The sequence below is a fragment of the Myxine glutinosa genome, chromosome 11 (genome assembly GCF_964187855.1).
Source record: "Myxine glutinosa chromosome 11, kmMyxGlut1.1, whole genome shotgun sequence".
NCBI classification, from domain to species: Eukaryota; Metazoa; Chordata; class Myxini; order Myxiniformes; family Myxinidae; genus Myxine; species Myxine glutinosa.
This window is the reverse complement of record NC_136271.1, coordinates 33,562,677-33,588,238: the sequence shown is the minus strand read 5'-3', so window position 1 is coordinate 33,588,238 and position 25,562 is coordinate 33,562,677. Positions and strand designations below refer to the sequence as shown.

Below are 25,562 nucleotides of genomic sequence, written 5' to 3'. Positions count from 1 at the left end.
CCGAGGTGGGCCGCGCAGGAGCATGGAGAATGTCGGGAAACGCTCGTCTGAGATCAGCGTTCATCCGGCCATCGCCAGACTCGTGTCCCACCATTCCCGAAGATCTTGATTGAGATTAAGTGTTGTGGAAATCAACCAGATTCACAACGTGTTCCATATGTATGGTTTAATCTCAATCAGATCTGTACATCATCCTGTAAAGTACATCAAGCAACATACATGTCAGGATCTAGGCATCATATGAGAAAGATTGAATATATCAGTCAATGCAAGCAAACCTAGAATATAGGCGGGTACGTACCATTCAATTATACATGGCATTGTATAATGATGTCGCAGGAGTGGCCTCAAGTCGCGGACGTCCGAGGTCTTATAGACACCGCCCAGCGGTTTAAGGGAGCACCAAACCTGGGTTCAACTTTGGTACAATTTCACCACAACCTGTACTAATCATTTCTGAATTTTCTTTTATTTATTCTTTGACCACAGTTTCACAAGAGGAGTGAGAGTACCCAGACTTCTGATCTCAGACCATGGCTGAAATCAAACATGATGTTGGCAAGGATGTGCTGGATGCACTGCAATTTCTGGACAACAATATCGAGGAAATGTTACTCGATGTAGAAACAAAAAACACCACCAAAGACAAAAATGGTATGTGCACTTGTTTTCTCTTCGCTTGTATATATCTCAGCACTGCGTCTCGCAGGCCGCACCGTATAATTGCGGGTTTGTGATTAGTTTGGAGAGTATATAATAAAGGAAGTTAATGCCATGCCACAAAGGCTATTCAAACAATTTTTTGGAGTTTCATACCAAGAGATATGCTTGTATTTTGCTTGCTGATTAGTGGGGTTTGAATGTTTGCACAAAATGATGAAGACTGATTTATTTATCATAAAGGTCAAAATAGCAATCAGTGCCTTGGGCTAAGTTGTTGTCAGCTGGACGAGTGACTTTTCAACATTATTGCCCCTAATTCTAATGTTAACTCTTCTAACACCTTAAAGCACCACAAACTGGAGCAGACTTTCCACAGACTTTCCACAGACTTTCCACAGACTTTCCACAGACTTTCCACAGACTTTCCACAGACTTTCCACAGACTTTCCACAGACTTTCCACAGACTTTCCACAGACTTTCCACAGACTTTCCACAGACTTTCCACAGACTTTCCACAGACGTTCCACAGACGTTCCACAGACGTTCCACAGACGTTCCACAGACTTTCCACAGACTTTCCACAGACTTTCCACAGACTTTCCACAGAAAGTACCACAGACTTTCTGTTTGAAACCAAATTTCAAGAACTTTTTCTGCTATCTTTCCTTCGTCCTCTTGTGTTGTCAAGTTTCCATGTTTTTTTTGGTCCCAAATCTGTAAAACCAACTACGGTTTTGTATTCAAAGCATATAATGACATATAAACACAGGGATATTCTAAAGCAGAATTTGTGAAATTTGAGGCCAAATGCATTATTTTTTGAGATTCCACAGGTGATCGTAATGTCCGCAAGGGCATGCACACTTGATGACTTCATATTCATTTCATAGGAGGGCAGTCTCCATAATACAACGTTTTATTTATTTATTGATAATCTGGAACCCGGTTAGTTTTGTATGATTATGTAACAGGTAGGCTACTTTCACCCAGCGATTGTATCCACCAGTTATTTTGACAATCGAGGAAATGATTCTCAAATTGAGCCAAACGTTTTTTGTGGTGGCAATGAAAAACCAAGAGACCACGTCTGCATCAACGCGTTGGAGATTTCATGCCCAGTTCTCTTCGGAAAATTGTAACCAAATGCTGCATGAAAAGAAGAATAACTAGAATGACACTCGGTAGAGCGCATACCTCCTCCAGGCTGAATAGTTTACATTTTGTATCCCACTGACAGGCCAGACCTGGATTCCGACCTGAACCAAAATCTAATCGGCTTGTTCTTGTCACCTACCCAACTCATCCACCAAGTTTTGTCATAATCCGTCCACAACTTTTTGAAACATCATGCTATGTATCCTTTTTGGCCCTATCACTCAATGATAAAAAATCACGTAAAAAAAAAAAAAAATTATTCTCGTGTCCGGATCCGTATTCAGATCTTCACCAAAATCGAATTGATTTGTCCTTGTCATACAGCCAACCTGTCCACCTAATTTCGGCGGAATCCGTCCATAACTTTTTGGATATTGTTCACAGACAGACAAATAAACAGACAGGGGTGAAAACATAACCCCCACCACTGAATATTCACTGGATGAGATATCCCTATAAAAGTGACAAAACTTGGAAAACCCTTAGTTAGTTTTTGAAGATGGATGTTTCTTCTTTCTTGCTTTTCTTTGCTTTTTCCCCCCAAACAATTACAATCTTACACCATTGCTTTATTTCTGAACCAATCCTTTTCAAATTTGGTGTGGCGGTACAACCATTGCTTTATTTCCAATAGATATTTTATCCAACCATTGCTTAGTCCAATACATCTAGATCCCTTTTATTTTTAAGTGGTGAAGCCGATTCAATATTTGGCCTTCCTTCCATCTGTCCATCAGAAATGAAGAAGAAGAACCTTTCTAACCCACCATGTTTAATTCTAGAAGGTTCTAACGGGTTCTAAAGTTATCAGCATCTGGAAGTCCTGTAATTTGCATGGATTGCGCACATACTGCCAAACTTTACCGCTTCCTTCAGACGGACGCGAGTGCCATTTTTTTTCATTTAGGTCCCCGTGAAAGGTGAAACACTAAAATCACACATTTTGCCATTTCCTTGTATTTGAGTCGGTAAAGATCTAATTTAGCTCCAAGGCACTTTCAAACATCCCTATAGGAATGCATAGAAACATTTCGCATTTGCTCGTTTCAGGATGACACATGGATAAAAAGTCAAAAATGGTCACAAAATTAACGATTTTGGCTTGCCATGCTCTGTATTTCAACCAATCCAGAGGAGAATTCTCAAAATGATGCTTTACCCCGTTTCCTAGAGGTTGAAGTAGAGAGACATTAGTTTGATGCTTTTCTTTAAATCCCACAGGAGTTAAATGTTAAAATTGGTCTCAGCGTTAAGGTTTTTGGCCTGCCCAGCCTTTGTATTCATCTCAATCCAGAGAAGAGTTTGCACAAAAACTACTGTACTACGGACCCTTCTGATTAAGTTTGTAAACGCTGGTCCCAGTGTCTACATTTTGATTTTGCAGGGGTCAAAGTTTCGAGTCGGCATTGATTTTTTTTTTGTACTTTGTATGCTTTATTTTATCGATGTGTACTTTGTCTCCAATTAAGTGAATAAAGTAGGCAATGGCTTAACAGTGTAGCGCTGTGCCTCACAAAAAGTATAAAATGATATAAGGCCAAAAAATGTTCAGTTCAAAGGTTAAATTTTTTGCAAAAGGATTGAAAAATAAGCTTCACACAGTTGTGAGTTGCTAACTTTTTAATGTCAAGCCATGAATTTGATGATCACTCTACAGAGGTCAAATAAGTCTGTATTTGCTGCTTATTCAATGTCAACTGTTCGCAAATTTGTTGTAGTTGGGAAGATACAGTGCAGTACATATTCAAAATTGACAGCACCACCAATTGGCCCAGCCACACAGCAAGTACACCCCCTTGTGTATTTAAAAAAAAGGTCTTGCTATTATGTTGAATATTCTTGGCCATATCTTTCTCATATTCACTTTTGGCTTGTTTTTGTCACATTAAGCAGTCTTGGACTACATCTAGAAATTATTCATGTACTCTACCCTTCTCTGTTCCTGGATCCAATTTATTCATCTTGCAGTTGGAGACATGCCCCATTTTTCTCTGCAATACAAACTAGAAAGCATGTGAAAATACAAAGCCCGCCTACATCCGTTTGTCTTCAATCATATTCTTTTGTATCAAAATAACGAAAACAGTTTTAAAAAAAAATTGATTTTATGCAGCCTGGACCTTTGAGCTTTAAATCCCAAAAAGAAAACCCAGCTTCTAGCTTTTGATTGGTGAACTAATTATATGACACAATATGTAAATTCTTAAAATTTCAGGTCAATTTGGACAAAAATTTATGATTTTATGCAACCATGATCTTTGACCTTTTGATCTAAAAAAAATCGACTCCTACCTTTTGATTAGTGAACCAATTCAGTGACCCGATATGAAAATTCATAACATTTCAGGTCAATCGGATGAAAATTGACAATTTTATGTGACACTGACCTTTGACCTTTTGACCAAATTATTCATTTGCCTTCTCCATATTCTCATAATAAAGCTTTCTTGAAAATTTGATGATAAGACCGATATGGTAAATTGAAATTTCTGGTCAATTGGATGGAAATTGATGATTTTATGTGACGTTGACCTTTGACCTTTTGACAAAATTTTTAATTTGCATTCTCCATATTATCATAAAGGTTTGGTGAAAATTTGATGACAATAGCTCAAATGGTAAAAAAAAAGTTGCGGCCCGGACAGACAGACCTAGACAGACAGACAGACGCACACACACACTCAGACAGACAGACAGACAGACACACACACACACACTCACAGACAGACAGACACACACACACACACACACACACTCACAGACAGACACACACACACACTCAGACAGACATACACACTCTCCGACAGACACATACACACTCTCCGACAGACACACACACACACACACAGACACACACACACACACAGACACACACACACACACACACACACAGACACACACACACACACACAGACACACACACACACACACACACACACACACACACAAGTGATTTCAATACCCCATCTCCTGCTGTGCAGGGGACAGGATAACTTGAGCGGTACGGTACTTGGTAGAACGCTTACCTCCGCCAGGCTGAGCAGTTTACGTTTTGTATCCCACTGGTGGGCCGGATATGTATCCAGGCCAGAATCCAGTATCCAGTATCCAGTATCCAGTATTCCAGTATCCAGGCCAGAATCAAAATCTAATCGGCTTGTTCTTGTCATCTACCCAACCCATCGACCAAATTTTGTCGGAATCTGTCCACAACTTTTTGAAATATTGTGCTATATGTCGTTTTGGCCCCATCTCTCAATGGTGACAATTGAAAAAATTTTTTTTTACATTTTAAAAACAATCATTTTTTAAAATCTCAGATCCGGAACTTCACCAAAATATAATAATTCCGTCCTTGTCAAACACACCCAATCTGTCCACGAATTTTCGTCTGAATCCGTCCACAACTTTTTGATGTATCATACTCACAGACAAACAAAAGGAAAGACAGACAGGGGTCGAAACATAACCTCTTCCACCTTCGGTAGGCAAGGTAATTAAACAGTTTCAGAACCAGACTGGTTAAACCTCAACATAAAGTAAAGCAAGTTGTAATCCACCTAACAACCATTAAATGTAATTGCAAAGGAAGCAACAAAATTATTATTATAAGTAATATATACATATACAGTACCAGTATTATTATCAGAGAATCAATAATTGCATCATATACAGTCACGTGAAAAAGTAAGTACACCCCATGTAAAGTTTTGACTTTTTCAACATATTTCAACATACAGCTATTTGATCTTCATTTCAACAATATTGATAGAGAAAGGTGATATAATATAACAAATATCATGAAACATTTACATTTTGTAGTCCATTGTATAATTTAAATAAACATAAATACAAATTTCGCATGTGGAAAAAGTAAGTACACCCTTGGCTCTAATAGGTGGTATTGCCCCCTTTGGCAGAAACAACCTCAAGTAGGCGTTTTTTATAACTGTCTACCAGTCTCTGACATCGACTGGGAGAAATTTTTGCCCACTCCTCCATGCAGAATTATTTCAGCTGTGTGATAGTTGAGGGGTTTCTTGCATGCACAGCTCGTTTCAAATCCCCCAAAACAACTCGATGGGATTTAGATCCGGGCTTTGACTTGGCCATTCCAGAACCCTCCATTTCTTCCTTTTCAGCCATTCCTTGGTGGATTTACTGGTATGTTTAGGGTCATTGTCATGTTGCAAGGTCCACCTTCGGTTGAGCTTCAACTTTCCGACAGATGGCCTCACATTATCCTCAAGCACCCTCTGGTGCAATGAAGAATTCATAGTGGATTCTATGATTGTGAGCTGCCCAGGCCCTGATGCAGCAAAGCTGCCCCAAACCATAATATTTCCACCACCATGCTTTACAGTTGGTATCAGGTTCTTGTGGTCAAATGCTGTCTTTGGTTTTCGCCAAACATGTCTTCTGGTACTGTGGCCAAATAGCTCTACCTTTGACTCATCTGTCCAGAGCACATTGTTCCAGAAGTGCTGGTCTTTGCCGAGGTGTTCATTGGCAAACTTTAGTCTTGCCCTGATGTTCTTTCTGGACAGCAAAGGTTTCCTCCTGGCACACCTCCCCTGTAGATCAAATTTGTGCAGTCTCTTTCTAATGGTAGACTCGTGCACTTTGACATCAACCGTGGCAAGAGCTACGTGTAGGTCCCATGATGACATTCTGGGGTTCTTAGATACTTATTTCAACATCTTGCAGTCTGCTCTCGGGCTGAACTTACTGGGGCGGCCTGGCCTGAACAAGTTGGCAGTTGTTTGGAATCTTCTCCACTTGTAGATGATCTTCCGGACAGTCGAATGATTGATTTCAAATTGTTTGGAGAGCTTTTTAAATCCCTTCCCAGACCCGTAGGCATCTATAACCTTCTTTCTGAAGGCCTCAGAGAGCTCTTTTGATCTAGGCATGGTGACGCCGCACACTTCAACAACAAAGAGTAAACCAAACTAAATGTCTGAGGTTTAAATAAGACAGGTTCCTCCAAGATCCTCTCTGACGATGTTCTAAACATTTGCACCTGAGCTGGTGCACCTTTTTTTTTTTTTTTTTTTTTTTTTCATGAGTCTGAGCTGGTGCACCTGATTCTAATTTTAGGTATTTGAAGTAGTGATAAATGTAGGGGTGTACTTACTTTTTCCACATGCGAAATTTGCATTTATGTTTATTTAAATTATACAATGGACTACAAAATGTAAATGTTTCATGATATTTGTTATATTATATCACCTTTATCTCTCAATATTGCTGAAATGAAGATCAAATAGCTGTATGTTGAAATATGTTGAAAAAGTCAAAACTTTACATGCGGTGTACTTACTTTTTCACGTGACTGTATCAGTTAGTGGAGCCCCTCCATGAGCCTCGACTCCCTATACAAAACAGAGGCAATACCCCTGGTGCTCACCTGATAGAATAAACAGTATACTGCACTGACTGACGGTATTTAAACCAATTTTAATGGAATGCTAGAAGACAGGGCAGCATGTGGAATCATACTAACATAATCATAAGACTTTAAACAAACAAAGAAAAAATATCTATTTTGGGGGGCAAACCTTCCCTCCACCCCCCCCCCCCCCATCCGCCAACTCCGTATATCTCCTCAGACCCCAATTTTTCTTCTGCCGTGAACAAACTTTGGTACATCACGGGTGATGAAGGTTGTGGTCAAGTTTAATCGAAATTGCATGTGTAGTTTCTGAGAAAAAAAGCAAACACCTATTTTAGGGGGTCAAACCTGGACCCACTTTGACCCCCGGTAGACCCCCTTAGACGCCGATTTTTTTTTAATGCCATGAACAAACTTTAGTCACAACACCACAACAAATATCATTTGTGCCAAATTTGGTCACAATCCCATCAGCGGTTTCAGAGAAGTTGCAAGTGTTCACGGACAGATGGACGGACTGACGGACTGACAGACAGACGGACGGACGACGTGCCATTGCATAAGCTCCCCTGAACTTCGTTCCAGGTGAGCTATTAATTAATGTTCACTTGCCTGATCACTTGGAATGGTCTCGTCACATCTGGTATGGAATGGTCTCGTCACATGGAATGGTCTTGTCACCTCTGGTATGGAATGGTCTCATCACCTCTGGTATGGAATGGTCTTGTCACCGAAGGTATGGAATGGTTTTGTCACCGATGGTATGGAAAGGTCTCTTCACATGGAATGGTCTCGTCACATGGAATGGTCTTGCCACCTCTTGTATGGAATGGTCTCATCACTTCTGGTATGGAATGGTCTCGTCACCTCTGGTATGGAATGGTCTCGTCACCTCTGTTATGGAATGGTCTCGTCACCTCTGGTATGGAATGGTCTCGTCGCCTCTGGTATGGAATGGTCTCGTCACCCCTGGTATGGAATGGTCTCGTCACATGGAATGGTCTCGTTACCTCTGGTATGGAATGGTCTCGTCACATGGAATGGTGTCGTCACCTCTGGTATGGAATGGTTTCGTCACCTCTGGTATGGAATGGTGTCGTCACCTCTGGTATGGAATGGTCTCGTCATCTCTGGTATGGAATGGTCTCGTCATCTCTGGTATGGAATGGTCTCGTCATCTCTGGTATGGAATGGTCTCGTCATCTCTGGTATGGAATGGTCTCGTCGCCTCTGGTATGGAATGGTCTCATCATCTCTGGTATGGAATGGTTTCGTCACATGGAATGGTCTCGTCACCTCGAGTATGGAATGGTCTCATCATCTCTGGTATGGAATGGTCTCGTCACGTGGAATGGTCTCGTCGCCTCTGGTATGGAATGGTCTCGTCGCCTCTGGTATGGAATGGTCTCGTCACGTGGAATGGTCTCGTCGCCTCTGGTATGGAATGGTCTCGTCACATGGAATGGTCTCGTCACATGGAATGGTCTCGTCACCTCTAGTATGGAATGGTCTCGTCACATGGAATGGTCTTGTCACCTCTAGTATGGAATGGTCTCGTCACATGGAATGGTCTCGTCACCTCTGGTATGGAATGGTCTCGTCACATGGAATGGTCTCGTCACCTCTGGTATGGAATGGTCTCGTCAAATGGAATGGTCTCGTCGCCTCTGGTATGGAATGGTTTCATTACATGGATTGGTCTCGTCACCTCTGGTATGGAATGGTCCCATCACCTCTGGTATGGAATGGTCCCGGCACATGGAATGGTCTCATCACCTCTGGTATGGAATGGTCTCATCACCGCTGGTATGGAATGCGGAATGGTCTCATCACCTCTGGTATGGAATGGAACTCTTCTTGGTTTGGTGAAAGTAAATTGACAACTAATTGACGATGTTAAAAGAGTAGACGTTTTCGACGTGTTGCATTCTTCACCCATTTGTTGCTCACTTGTCTGTATGGCGGTACACTTGTACTTAGGCCTACTACTTTTTTTTCTTTTTTTTTGTATACAAGATCGAGGCTCGTGAAAGAGCGAACATTAATCACACAGAAAGACAAACCGACACATAAAACATATAACATCGGGAGCGGTTGACAAGATGGGGAGAGAGGGGGAAGGACACAAACACAACATTTGAGAGCAGGGACCGAGAGACATGGAGACATCGAGAGATCTGTGAGAAGGAGAGGGCTTTGGATGGGGGCATGGGAAGGGGGGGGGGGGGGTGGGAGAGGTATAAAACATATGGACACTGCCAGGACTTCCAGGAAAGAAGTTGGAATTTCAAACAAGGTGGATCTGGGGTGAATTAGCGGGGGTAGAAAAGATCAAGGTTTTGGATGGGGGAAGATAAGAGATGGTGGTGAACAGCTGTTTTAAAGACCTGGAGGGAGGAGTGGGATTGAAGGGAGAGAGGGAGTTTGTTCCAGAGGCGGGAGAAAAGAGGAATGAAAGAGTGAAGGTGAGCAGAGAGCCGAGATTTCGGCAGTTTAACCATCAGAGGGTGGCTGGCAGATCTTGTGCGACCTGTAGGATTATCCTACTACTGACAGGTAGGAGCTAGAGGCCTAATTTATTTATCAGTTGCCAAAGAAATGATTTTTTTTCCCCCCTTTAGTTCACATTTATGTTGTACGTTTATTGTAAAAGGTGACAATGTATTGGGTTGCCGGTGAAAATGGATGTAGCCAAAATATTTTGCTGCAAAGTACGGAGTGTTGAGTAGGCCTTTCGAAGTCTCTTTTTTGCCGATCCCATTCAGGGGCTAAACAATGGTCTCGTGGAAATTTCCGAAGGCTTACAACCTGTCGATAGCCAGGATACTATGTCGATAGTCAGGATACTATGTCGATAGCCAGGATACTATGCCGATAGCCAGGATACTATGCCGATAGCCAGGATACTATGCCGATAGCCAGGATACTATGCCGATAGCCAGGATACTATGCCGATAGCCAGGATACTATGCCGATAGCCAGGATACTATGCCGATAGCCAGGATACTATGCCGATAGCCAGGATACTATGTCGATAGCCAGGATACTATGTCGATAGCCAGGATACTATGTCGATAGCCAGGATACTATGTCGATAGCCAGGATACTATGTCGATAGCCAGGATACTATGTCGATAGCCAGGATACTATGTCGATAGCCAGGATACTATGTCGATAGCCAGGATACTATGTCGATAGCCAGGATACTATGTCGATAGCCAGGATACTATGTCGATAGCCAGGATACTATGCCGATAGCCAGGATACTATGTCGATAGCCAGGATACTATGTCGATAGCCAGGATACCATGTCGATAGAGGGGATACCATGTCGATAGAGGGGATACCATGTCGATAGCCAGGATACGATGTCGATAGCCAGGATACGATGTCGATAGCCAGGATACGATGTCGATAGCCAGGATACGATGTCGATAGCCAGGATACGATGTCGATAGCCAGGATACTATGCCGATAGCCAGGATACTATGCCGATAGCCAGGATACTATGCCGATAGCCAGGATACTATGCCGATAGCCAGGATACTATGCCGATAGCCAGGATACTATGCCGATAGCCAGGATACTATGCCGATAGCCAGGATACTATGCCGATAGCCAGGATACTATGCCGATAGCCAGGATACTATGCCGATAGCCAGGATACTATGCCGATAGCCAGGATACTATGCCGATAGCCGGGATACTATGCCGATAGCCAGGATACTATGCCGATAGCCAGGATACTATGCCGATAGCCAGGATACTATGCCGATAGCCAGGATACTATGCCGATAGCCAGGATACTATGCCGATAGCCAGGATACTATGCCGATAGCCAGGATACTATGCCGATAGCCAGGATACTATGCCGATAGCCAGGATACCATGTCGATAGCCAGGATACCATGTCGATAGCCAGGATACAATGTCGATAGCCAGGATACAATGTCGATAGCCAGGATACAATGTCGATAGCCAGGATACAATGTCGATAGCCAGGATACAATGTCGATAGCCAGGATACAATGTCGATAGCCAGGATACAATGTCGATAGCCAGGATACAATGTCGATAGCCAGGATACAATGTCGATAGCCAGGATACAATGTCGATAGCCAGGATACAATGTCGATAGCCAGGATACAATGTCGATAGCCAGGATACAATGTCGATAGCCAGGATACAATGTCGATAGCCAGGATACAATGTCGATAGCCAGGATACAATGTCGATAGCCAGGATACAATGTCGATAGCCAGGATACAATGTCGATAGCCAGGATACAATGTCGATAGCCAGGATACAATGTCGATAGCCAGGATACTATGTCGATAGCCAGGATACTATGTCGATAGCCAGGATACTATGTCGATAGCCAGGATACTATGTCGATAGCCAGGATACTATGTCGATAGCCAGGATACTATGTCGATAGCCAGGATACTATGTCGATAGCCAGGATACTATGTCGATAGCCAGGATACTATGTCGATAGCCAGGATACTATGTCGATAGCCAGGATACTATGTCGATAGCCAGGATACTATGTCGATAGCCAGGATACTATGTCGATAGCCAGGATACTATGTCGATAGCCAGGATACTATGTCGATAGCCAGGATACTATGTCGATAGCCAGGATACTATGTCGATAGCCAGGATACTATGTCGATAGCCAGGATACTATGTCGATAGCCAGGATACTATGTCGATAGCCAGGATACTATGTCGATAGCCAGGATACTATGTCGATAGCCAGGATACTATGTCGATAGCCAGGATACTATGTCGATAGCCAGGATACTATGTCGATAGCCAGGATACTATGTCGATAGCCAGGATACTATGTCGATAGCCAGGATACTATGTCGATAGCCAGGATACTATGTCGATAGCCAGGATACTATGTCGATAGCCAGGATACTATGTCGATAGCCAGGATACTATGTCGATAGCCAGGATACTATGTCGATAGCCAGGATACTATGTCGATAGCCAGGATACTATGTCGATAGCCAGGATACTATGTCGATAGCCAGGATACTATGTCGATAGCCAGGATACTATGTCGATAGCCAGGATACTATGTCGATAGCCAGGATACTATGTCGATAGCCAGGATACTATGTCTATAGCCAGGATACTATGTCGATAGCCAGGATACTATGTCGATAGCCAGGATACTATGTCGATAGCCAGGATACTATGTCGATAGCCAGGATACTTTGTCGATAGCCAGGATACTTTGTCGATAGCCAGGATACTATGTCGATAGCCAGGATACTATGTCGATAGCCAGGATACTATGTCGATAGCCAGGATACTATGTCGATAGCCAGGATACTATGTCGATAGCCAGGATACGATGTCGATAGCCAGGATACGATGTCGATAGCCAGGATACGATGTCGATAGCCAGGATACGATGTCGATAGCCAGGATACTATGTCGATAGCCAGGATACCATGCCGATAGCCAGGATACCATGCCGATAGCCAGGATACCATGCCGATAGCCAGGATACCATGCCGATAGCCAGGGATACCATGCCGATAGCCAGGATACCATGCCGATAGCCAGGATACCATGCCGATAGCCAGGATACCATGCCGATAGCCAGGATACCATGCCGATAGCCAGGATACCATGCCGATAGCCAGGATACCATGCCGATAGCCAGGATACCATGCCGATAGCCAGGATACCATGCCGATAGCCAGGATACCATGCCGATAGCCAGGATACCATGCCGATAGCCAGGATACCATGCCGATAGCCAGGATACCATGCCGATAGCCAGGATACCATGCCGATAGCCAGGATACCATGCCGATAGCCAGGATACCATGCCGATAGCCAGGATACCATGCCGATAGCCAGGATACCATGCCGATAGCCAGGATACCATGCCGATAGCCAGGATACCATGCCGATAGCCAGGATACCATGCCGATAGCCAGGATACCATGCCGATAGCCAGGATACCATGCCGATAGCCAGGATACCATGCCGATAGCCAGGATACCACGCCGATAGCCAGGATACCACGCCGATAGCCAGGATACCACGTCGATAGCCAGGATACCACGTCGATAGCCAGGATACCACGCCGATAGCCAGGATACCACGCCGATAGCCAGGATACCACGCCGATAGCCAGGATACCACGCCGATAGCCAGGATACCACGCCGATAGCCAGGATACCACGTCGATAGCCAGGATACCACGTCGATAGCCAGGATACCACGTCGATAGCCAGGATACCACGTCGATAGCCAGGATACCACGTCGATAGCCAGGATACCACGTCGATAGCCAGGATACCACGTCGATAGCCAGGATACCACGTCGATAGCCAGGATACCACGTCGATAGCCAGGATACCACGTCGATAGCCAGGATACCACGTCGATAGCCAGGATACCACGTCGATAGCCAGGATACAACGTCGATAGCCAGGATACTACGTCGATAGCCAGGATACTACGTCGATAGCCAGGATACTACGTCGATAGCCAGGATACTACGTCGATAGCCAGGATACTACGTCGATAGCCAGGATACTACGTCGATAGCCAGGATACTACGTCGATAGCCAGGATACTACGTCGATAGCCAGGATACTACGTCGATAGCCAGGATACTACGTCGATAGCCAGGATACTACGTCGATAGCCAGGATACTACGTCGATAGCCAGGATACTACGTCGATAGCCAGGATACTACGTCGATAGCCAGGATACTACGTCGAAAGCCAGGATACTACGTCGATAGCCAGGATACTACGTCGATAGCCAGGATACTACGTCGATAGCCAGGATACTACGTCGATAGCCAGGATACTACGTCGATAGCCAGGATACTACGTCGATAGCCAGGATACTACGTCGATAGCCAGGATACTACGTCGATAGCCAGGATACTACGTCGATAGCCAGGATACTACGCCCATAGCCAGGATACTACGCCCATAGCCAGGATACTACGCCCATAGCCAGGATACTACGTCGATAGCCAGGATACTACGCCGATAGCCAGGATACTACGTCGATAGCCAGGATACGATGTCGATAGGCAGGATACTATGTCGATAGCCAGGATACTATGCCGATAGCCAGGATACTATGCCGATAGCCAGGATACTATGCCGATAGCCAGGATACTATGTCGATAGCCAGGATACTATGCCGATAGCCAGGATACTATGCCGATAGCCAGGATACTATGCCGATAGCCAGGATACTATGCCGATAGCCAGGATACTATGCCGATAGCCAGGATACTATGCCGATAGCCAGGATACTATGCCGATAGCCAGGATACTATGCCGATAGCCAGGATACTATGCCGATAGCCAGGATACTATGCCGATAGCCAGGATACTATGCCGATAGCCAGGATACTATGCCGATAGCCAGGATACTATGCCGATAGCCAGGATACTATGCCGATAGCCAGGATACTATGTCGATAGCCAGGATACTATGCCGATAGCCAGGATACTATCTCAATGGAGAAGATCTCAAAGTAGATTGAATTGCAAGCTATGTGTTAAACACTTTATTGTTGGCAATATTTGTTAGTATTAAGACGCCTTGTACAATAGTTTATATTTCGTTATCAAAAATTATTACAAAAAGCTCTTGCAAAGTAAAACTAACTTTATGAATGACAACTTTTCTTTCTTTCTTCCAGGTATTTTTCCAACTGGAAATTCAACAAAACCCCATTCAACTGATTCCAGACATCATGTGAACTCACCTCTTAAGAAGCCACAGCTCACGGACATTCAGGAGTTGCAGGTGGGAGCGACAAGTCATACAATTGAAAAAACCCAAGAATTGGAAAGGAAACTGAAGTTCAACAAACCTGCAACAGAACTAGTATCAGAGCCTTCATTGACGAGACTTAGGCAGGGGCCACCAACGTATCCGAAGCCCCGGATTACGCCGAGACCTAAAAGCATGGTCGAAATTCCTCCAAGCAGGCCAGCGCAAGAATATCAGGCCAGTATTAGTCAAAAGCTTAAGAGCTTGCAAACTGGATTCCACAAGCCAGATGGTTTGCACACAGTTGATGAACTGAAAACGACTGCTGAATATCATACCAAAAACCTTGATAATCTGTCAAACAAAGACAAACCGATTCCAAGAAAAATTCATGGGGAACACATAAATGATATGCATTTTTATCAAAAGCCCAGTTCGAAGTTTGGCTCGAAGGTGACCTCAACTATCCAAAGCACTAGTGTAACACAGGATCTTCCTTTGATCTCTGCTAGTTCATCAGTTGGGCTCCAGAAAAACAATGACATTATTACGTCACCATCGTCCAACATAAGGCCGCCATCCAAAACCTCTTCACAACCACGCATCCCGGCAAATTTTCCACAATCACAAATGTTAAATGGATCTCAGGACAAGTACTTCCAGTTGCCTCGTGCATCATTGGGTGAGAGGGGCTTGGCCCAAGACCTTGCTCCTGCCCAGAGCTTTTCCCTTCCCAGAAATTTTGGAGTCGATCATCTTAATACCCAACCTGGTCAGTCTCAAAATGGGAAATACCATCATGATTCTTTAAAAATTGAACTTCTGCAGACCAATTTGAATGTGCTAAGAAACAGGAATTCTTCCTCTGCAACAGAGATTAGTTTTGCCATGCCAAAATTTCCAGCTCCTCCACCGCATACTGCTTCATTTTCTACCACCGATTCATCACGTCCTTTATTTTCCCTTCCCCGTGCTCGATCCTCCACTTCAACGACAGCCCCTCTTTCCAGCCCTCATCTTCAAACCTCGACTGCAACACATTCTTCTTTCCCCAGTCATCATATTCAAACTTCCACTTCACCTCGTAATTGTTTTTCCAGTTCCCATGTGCAAAATCCCAACTCTTCTTTAACTTCCTCTGGCAATCCTCATTGTTTTCAAAGGACGACTCCATCTGTCGTGGTCCCCATATCTAGTCAGAATAGAGCAGACACACCAACTCGTCCTTTTGGCCATGTCCAAGAAGGTTCAGCCATAGAATCACGGGGGCAAAGAGTTCCAAATCGTGTGCAAATGAGACCTCAGAATACTTCTAACAAAGACCATATTGAAGCACTGAAAAAGTTAGGGCTGTTTAAGATGTAACAACCATTGTCTATGGACCAGGCTTGAGGCCTTTTGCATCTCCACCCCTCAACATTGTTTACGAGTAGCAGACCGACGGGATGGTGCGGAAGTAGAGCACTTGCCTATCGTCAATCTAGCCTGGGTTCACGTCTCGGACCAAATACAAACTATCGGATCGGTGCTCTGCAGGCAGGGCATTGCATCAGATGGACATTGCATCATTGAGTGTGTCGTCCATCCAATGGACTTTAAAGCTTGGCATTCCTATCAGCTAACAGTAGTTGGTGGACGTCAATTCCATGGCGGTGTCATTCGCGAAGACTAAATGAGTCATCGTCAGGACCAATTACGAATTCCTGCTTCAACCTACAGGGGGCAGCAGAAACAGGCACCTGCTGAAAACGAAGGAATGAATTATTTTGTTGAATGCGTTTGTTTTAATCCATCTTGTACATTCCTCATGTCCAGGCTTGATTATTTGTAAAGTTAACCTATATTGTTATATCGATTCAGCTCTTCATTTATTGTATCTATAGATGCTTTTTCTTACTGTTGCTGATCCTTTATCTATTTTTCGCTGGAATAATCTTGCTGAAACCACCACGACAGTGCAATTTTTACTCCAATGTACCTGTTTTTTGTGTTTCTGTAATCTTAACACTTTATAAGAAAAGCCACAACGGTGTGAATGACAAAATTGAGCCACCGACTGAGATATGTTACTCTAATGAATGATGGTGCAGTATTCAAGAGAGGATGAGATGGATTGGTGGTGCTCCCTTTTTCCCAAATTTGCTGTGGAGTGCTATAAAATCGAGTGGATGTGGAAACTAGTTGCCTGCCAGTGTCTGGGACCAGGCTAAGATTCCTCAGGGAATCCGGTCCAAATAAACCTGCCGCGAACAACTGTGGAGCTTTAAATTATGTCTCATCTTCCTGTACTCATCTGTAGACTCTAATAATCCACATTATCAGCATTCTCAAAGAGAAAGCTCTTTGGCCTCTGACCCGCAGACAAATTTCCCACAATCCATGTGTGGGGCACACTTTAAGTTCATTATCCTGGTCAATATAAATCACAATAGTAACCATTTGAGATTTCATAAATGGTGACTCCACAGGAAGATTCAACAAGTCTATAATGTTTGATGTAGTTGCATAACTTTATAAACAAGAGTGCTCCTCGTCCAGTGTCTTCCATTGACTTTATGTACAATACTTCCCAGGTAGGCCTACAGTAAAAAAACGAGACCAAGTGGGCATTTATTGCTTTGATGCTCATCACTTTCAGCTGATGGCTCGATCTAGAAACCCGTCAAGTGCACTGATGTGATGGTACAGGAGGAAACAGTTGTTCTGTTTGTACCAGAGCTGTAAAAAAAAAACAACACCCATTTTTATTACCTGTGTACATTTATGTCTTCATACATGCAAGTCTGTGCCACATTCACCAACTTGCAGTTCTTCTCAACGATATTTGAATATTCTGAAACACTGGGCCGGATTTACGAAAGGCGTTTAAGAGTTAGACACCTGATTACCAGCTGCTGCTGGAGCATCATCATCCACATCATTATGAACTTGATCTAAGTCTTCAGCTATGATAGAAAGTATCGCAACAATTTATTCGTCCAGTTCTCACCGACCGCAGCCTCTCCACCTCCTGTTTATTGCATGTCGAGTTTCTTCTCACGACCAGTGCCTTTGCCTGAGTATTCATCCTCCTCCAGAGTTATCGGAGGTTCCTGGAAGAGATCCCACCATCCTTTTTGAAATACCTACCTATGCAAGTTGCTTTGACTTATTTGTGCCCATGTCCCTTCTCCTGTATTGGATTGTTCCTTGGTGAACCTGGATTGCTTCGCTTAAACCCATTTGCTTCTCCAATGAAATTGTCCCCTCTTCTTCTTTCCCCATGCATTGCCGTCGTTGGAACATACAAACTGACTGGAACGGTACTCGGTCGAGCGCATACCTCCGCCAGGCTGAACAGTTTACGTTTTGTATCCCACTGGTAGGCCGGATCTAGATCTGAACCTCCAAAATTGAATCGATTCTTCCTTGTCACACACACAACCTGTCCAACAAGTTTCGTCCAAATCCGTCCACAACTTTTTGAGATATTTTGTTCACAGACAAACGGACAGACAAACAGACAGGGGTGAAAACATAACCTCCATCCACCTTTGGTGGCGGAGGTAACAATTGACCTACGCAAGGGCAATGTGGAGCCATTCAGGTGAATTGGGTAGGTATAACCTCATATGTTGTGCTGAACAAAATGTTTAAAATGCATTGAATCATAACTTCGACACACACACACAACTAATGGGCTGTTTTGGCATTAGGTGCACACAAGTAATTGTCTGTTTGTCTCCCTTCATAAATTGCTATCTAGACGGGTGATTACCTGTGCACGTAACACAATGTTTTTGTCACCGTTTAAGGGTTAGGCGCATGTTAGCAAGACGCTCGGTAAAACGCCTTTCGTAAATTCGGCCCCAATAAATTTGTTGTACTTTATAAAAGCTTGACCGGCCGCATTTATTAGTCCACCGCCCCTCTTCACCCCACCGCATTTCTTCCTTCCCCCCACATAGCGGGAAGCAACCTTTTGTAACCGTGTGTGCATGCGTCTGTCCATGCCATAACTTTTTTTGGTACCATTTGAGCTTTTAATCATCAACAAGCGTTTATTATGAGAATATTAAATTGATATATGTGGGAAAATTATATTCCCAGACCAGGAATTGAACCCAGGTCCTTTGGAAAACCGTACCAGTGCTCTGCCATCTGAGCTCTCTGGGCGACCCTGACTGAGCATGCAATTTTCCCACACATGATTGCCACTCTTTCCATCAATGCTTCTGGGGCACTCGCTGCCAACCATCGGAGCAGCAACGGCCTGAATACGAGAGGGTCTTCCACCAATGGGGGGACAAATCCATGTCTTCTCTTATAAAGCTCAGATGGCAGAGCACTGGTACGGTTTTCCAGAGGATCTGGGTTCGATTCCTGGTCTGGGCATGTAATTTTCCCATATGTATCAATTTAATTATTTAATCCTGTTCATCTTACTATAATTCACCAAATGTCTGTCTGTCCGTTCCCAGGTATCGCAAAAATGGCTGAACCGATCGCAACGAAATTTTGGGTGGGGAATCCTGGGACCCCCTGGAGTAAATTATTCCAATTGTTTTTCCAATTTTTTTTTCCAATTTCCAATTGTTCCAATTTTCCAATTTTTCCAAACACGATGGAATAATTTTTACCGATATGAATAGTGATATATCTTTTATTGAAATTCTACAAATACTGTTTAGATTTTGATGATTTGTGTGTGATATGATTTAACGGATGTTTATATAAATCGTTTAAAATAAAAAAAGCCTTCAATTTCTGATATTTTGCCTTTTCATTTGGGCCTCCCAATTGAAGCCCCGCCCATAGGGCGGGTACCATTGCTAGTTAATCTAATACGAGAATATTGACAACACAAATTAATAAAATGTACAACCAGAACGCCACTCAGTAGAGCGCATACTCCCGCCGTGGGTTTAGTTGGAATAATACGTTTTGTTTAACGTCCCCTCTCCCCAAAACAACAACAACAACAACATGCATTTTCAGGCCATTTTCCCTGCTAGAGCGGGGGTTAGCCTTGCGGTCCCCATGACAATCTTCTCCATTTTGCCCTATTTTCTGCATCTCTCCTTGTTAACCCCCTTGCCCGCATTTCTTCTTCCACCATCTTTAGCCAAGTCTTTCTCGGTCTTCCCCGTCCTCTACTTCCTTCTACATTCATTTCCATCACTCTTCTCAACCAGTCACTTTCATCCTTCCTCAACACATGACCAAACCATCTCAACCTGTTCCTCTTCACAGCATCAAATCACAGGCTCTATTCCCATCATCTTTCGCAATTCATCATTTGTCTTCCTCTCTCTCAACGATACTCTGCACATCCACCAAACCATTCTCAATTCCACTCTTTCCAGCCTTCGTTGCTGCTCTACGTTCATTACCCATGTCTCGCTCCCATAAATCATAACAATTCTCACACATGCAGCATACACCTTTCCCTTCAGCTTCAACGACACTCCCCTCCTCATCAGCACGCCACTCAGTTCCCGAAACTTCTTCCATGCACATCTCACTCTTGCAACCGTTGCCGAGTTTGATCCACCTTCTCCATTCAGCATGTCTCCGAGGTAGCAAAATGTTTTCACACATTCCAGCTTCACGCCGTCTCCAAGATCCAACTCAACATTTCCTCCATCTGCAGCTCCCTCTGTGCACACCTTACACTTGAATGTAGCTGCCACACTGGTGAATGACCCTCTCAGACCACTACATTTTTGATGAACCCACTCAGCGCACATTGTACATTGAATGGAGTTCACTCCGACACCCTTCCTGCACACAGCACACGACCAATTCCCAGTTCTTTCCACCTCACCACATGCTTTACCACTTGCCATCACCTTCGTCTTTCCTATATTCACCGTCAGACCTTTTGTCTCCATACATTCCTTCCACTTGTTCATCTTTTCCTTCAGTCCATCCATACTTTACGCGATCAACACCAAATCATCTGCATACAACAACTCCCACGGTAAACCCTCCTTTACATTCTGAGCCAGCACCTCCATCACAGCTACAAATAGTAGTGGACTTAGTACCGACCCCTGATGCACTCCCACCTTCACCTCAAACTCACCACTGTTCCCGTCCTTCGTCCTTATAGCTGTGCGCGCTCTTTTGTACATTGCCATCACTACTCTGATCAACCATTCCTCCACTCCTAACTTCCTCAATGCCCATGTCAATACTTCGCGTGGAACCCTATCGAATGCTTTCTCCAGATCAACAAACCCAAGAAACAACTTCTTCCTCTTCTCCATGTACTTCTCCTGCAACTGCATCACAATAAAGAGCACGTCTGTCGTTCCTCTTCCTGGCATAAATCCAAACAGCATTTCGTCGATCTTCACCTTCTTCCTTATCCTCCTCTCCAACACCCTTTCCAATACCTTCATTCCATGCTCCAATAACTTTATCGTTCGGTACGAGCCACACTCCAGAGGGTCACCTTTCCCCTTGTATAGAGCGACGAGGGTACTCTGTTCCCAATCCACTGGAACGCGGCCTTCTTTCACCACCAGATTACAGATCTGTCATTCTCTTCACACCCCAACTTCCTGCTGCCTTCAACATATCTCCCACAACTCCCGTCGGCCCTCCCGCTTTTCTACTCTTCATTGCTTTTAACGTTTCCTCAACTTCCTTCTCAGTTATCTTCTCTGCCGGTCCTAAAACTGGGTTACTCTCTATGTTGCCATCCCATTCATTCTCTGTATTCAACAGCATTTCCATGTATCTTTTCCATCTTCCTTTAATTCCATCTGGGTCCACAACGATTTGTCCAAGCAACTCACCCCCACCACATCACACCTCTCTTTCGCTATCTGCTTTGCAATCCTGAATACCGCTCTCTGACCCTCTTCCGAATCCAAGCTTTCTCCGAACATTTTCCTACATGCCTCCTGCGCCTTTGCTACCTCTTTCTCTGCAGCCTTCTTGGCTACCTTATAACTTTCATGCTCTGCTTTTTTCTGCTCCCGTACCCTTCGCCTTCTGCCACTGCTTGAACTTCTTCCTGTTCTCGGCAATCCTCTTTCCAACTTCCTCATCCCACCACCATGTTTCCGAGTGCCTCGGTGGTCCTTTTGTCCATCCACATACCTCACCCACGGCTCCCAACAGACTATCTTTCATTGACATCCAACCACTTTCAAGCTCAACCACATCATCCTCTACCCTACTCAGCCTCTCTTTTAATGCCTCCCTCACTGTCACCTCTTTCAACCTCCACACCTTCATTCTCGTTGGTACTTCACCCACCGAGCTCTCCTCGCACCTTTCACCCTTATGTCGCAGACAACCAAGTGGTGCTGTGAAACAGCCTCCTCCCCCGGGATCACCTTTGTGTCCCGGAAGTGCCCCCTATCTTGCCTACGCACCATCAGGTAGTCAACGGTTGTCGTCGACCCACCTGACGTGTATGTAACAAGCTTATTATCCTCTTTCTGGAACTGAGTATTACAAATCAACACATCAGCTCCATCAGCAAACTCCAAAATCCTTTCACCTTCTCCATTTCTCATACCATATCCGTAACCTCCATGAACTCCCTCAAAACCGTCCATACTCCTTCCCACATGTCCATTCAGGTCTCCTCCTACCACAACAACTTCCTCATCTTTCACGTTTTCCATCAGCTTCTCTATCGCACACCAGAACTTGTCCTTCTCCTCATCGCTCCGACCAACCTGTGGAGCATATCCCGAGATGACGTTCACCAAGAGCTTTCCAATCATCATTTTCACCATCATCAACCTATCACTCACTCTAGTCACACTCACCACACTGTCTACAAACTCCTCCGAAAACAGGACACCAACACCATTCACGCCCTCGGGACACCCTTTCCACACAAACTTGTATTTCTGTCCCTGCCTACCCTTCACCATTCTCACACCACTTCCCTTCCATCTCGTCTCTTGCACACAACATATGTCCACTCTTCTTCTCATCAATACTTCCACCACTTCTCCTGGTCTCCGTGTCATTGTCCCTACATTCCATGTCCCAAACCTCAGAAACCGATCTCCACTTCGGGCTGTACCCTGCCCATATGTAGTTACCTTCGCAAAAGCGGAAGGTTATGTTTTGATCGCTGTGTATTTATTTGTATGTCTGTGTGTGTGTGTGTGTATGTTATTCGCATAACTCAAAAAGTATTCAACCGAATTGCATGAAATTTGGTGGGATGATTGGTTATTATACGGGACACATTTGATTAGATTTTGGGAGCAATCGGGTCAAAGGTCAAGGTCAAGGTCACGAAAAGGTCAAAATCGTATTTTTACCAAGTACAGAACAGTAGCTGCGGCGAAGGTATGCGCTCTACCGAGTGCCCGTTCTAGTTGTAATTGTCATGGTTCTCTTTTTGAGGCAATGTTTTTATGGCCGGATGCCTTTCCTGACGCCAACCCTCTTAGTCGCCTCTTACGACACGCAGGGATACGGTGTACCTATTCTAACCAGGGTACACACCGGGAATTCTCCCCAAAACAATAAATGAAAAAGAAAGTAGGCCCTAACTGTCAGAGAATTAATTTTGATATATCTCGAAATTGGAGGAGAAAAACATCATTTAAGAATAAGAATAAAAGTTTTAATGCAGTAAAACAGAAAGAATCTTTCCCAAAAAAAATTCCTGGATCCGGAATAATATCCTGAGCTTCACCAAAAACTACTCAATTCTTCCTTATCCCAAGGGCAATCATCCCACCAACTTTCATCCAAATACGTTCAGAACTTTTCCAGATATCTTGTTCACAAACACACAAACACATGAACATACGAACACACACACACACGGACGGACACGATCAAATGCATTACTCCCTTGCGGGAGTAATAAACCTGAAAATCGCAGAGCCAGAACCAGAATTATTTATTTGGTCTGGGAAGCCCATGCGAAGTTTCTTCTTCTTCAGCCCCTCAACCCTGGGTGAATACGTGATCTTTTTTTTAAAAAGTTGGAATTTTGCCAAATCTGTTTTATTCATTTGTTAATATACCTCAGCCATTGACAAATCTGGAATTATAATTTTATTTAAGGTTCAAATTAACCCGGGAGATTGTGTCAAACGATGCCTGCAAGTCTGTACATGTGATAAATAATTATTAATCGTCCACAGTCGATGACTCATCTTCTTCACGCAATAACAACTTCTAGCTTCCAGACCGTACATCCAATGATCTTCAAATTTTGCAAACTTGTTACTCTTCATGACTTCTACTACAGTATGAAGATTCATGGCGATCAATGAAGTGGTTCAAGAGATATCCATTTTATTTATTTATTTGCGTTTAATTAACGATGTCTGCCAAACCACGTGACCTATCACAAATTCCAAAAGGATATTTTAGTAGACTGATGTGCCGAACAGATCTGTGAAGTTTCCCCTCGATTGGATCACAAATGAGGGAGGAGCTAGGTTTAAAATGTTTGTGCTTAAAAACGTCATAACTCTGAAACCATGTGATGCATGACGTCATGCTCGCTGACCATTTTGTTCGTCATGGGCATGCGATTCTGCCTGCAAGGTTTGGCCTCGATCTGTTCAGGCGTTTTGGAGAAAATAGGATTTTAGTGTTTTTCACTCAAAACAATATGGCGGCCGAACCACGTGACCTGTGACGTCATAATTACCATAAAATATTCTACAGACCGAGTCACTCCTATGGTGAAAATTTGCTCTCAATCGCTCCAATTATTGCAGAGAAAATGGTTTTTAAAGGAAAACAGAAAAAAAAATTCCAGGATCCGGAATAATATCCTGAGCTTCACCGAAAACTAATAAATTCTTCCTTATCCCAAGGGCAATCATCTCACCAACTTTCATCCAAATCCGTTCAGAACTTTTCCAGATATCTTGTTCACAAACACACGCACGCACGCACGCACACACACACACACACGGACGGACACGATCGAATGCATTACTCCCTGGCGGGAGTAAATATATATATTTTCTACCTGTTATTTTTGTCAAGTTTAGTTCGAGTGCAAATGAGCGGATGGGCTTTGCATTTTCATATGCTTTCTGCAGTAGTTATGGTTTGTGACCACCCCAGGCTCCCAGCAGGGTTTAAATAAGTTATACTTTTGGAGTTAGCAGTTTTTGTGTTTAACAGTGATGATTAAAGTGATGGAAGCTTCTCCATTGTGCACAATTGATTTGTGTATACTTCATGTGAAGTATTTCCTTTGTGTATTGTACCTGTTATCCTCGTTGATAAAGTTTATACTTTTGACTTGTTTTACTGAAAGATACCTATTGTATTGCGTTTAATGAGCTATGAAGTCACCATTCCCAGATTAAAGGATTCTCATGTTTAAAGTATTAAAGAGTATTTTTTTTCGATTAAATATTGATTAGAGAAAGATTCTTCACATCTGGTATTTCCCCACCAGTCCTTCCAGCTTTTGTACGAGCTTGGGCTGTTTGGCTTGAGTTAGAGAAAAGCCATTCAATGCCAATTTCTTGTTGAAATGTATGTTTAAAATTTCAAAGGGATGTAAAATTGATCTGCCATCTTTTGCTATCTCTCTTACTAAGTCCTTAAGGAGTTACTATCACTGTATATACACC

General features: G+C 43.6%; 1 protein-coding gene across 2 annotated transcripts in view; it reads left to right on the top strand.

Moving 5' to 3' along the window:
• LOC137436563 (uncharacterized) overlaps window positions 1-17,520 on the top strand; it is a 59,454-nt gene extending 41,934 nt beyond the window's left edge. For both annotated transcript variants that reach the window (XM_068130449.2, XM_068130451.2), the window contains exons 2-3: window positions 490-654; window positions 14,915-17,520. In XM_068130449.2, the coding sequence (XP_067986550.2) occupies window positions 534-654; window positions 14,915-16,353 (1,560 nt within the window). In that variant the 5' untranslated portion in view covers window positions 490-533 and the 3' untranslated portion in view covers window positions 16,354-17,520. The remainder of the gene's footprint in view (window positions 1-489; window positions 655-14,914) is intronic.
• Window positions 17,521-25,562: the final 8,042 nt, after the last annotated feature.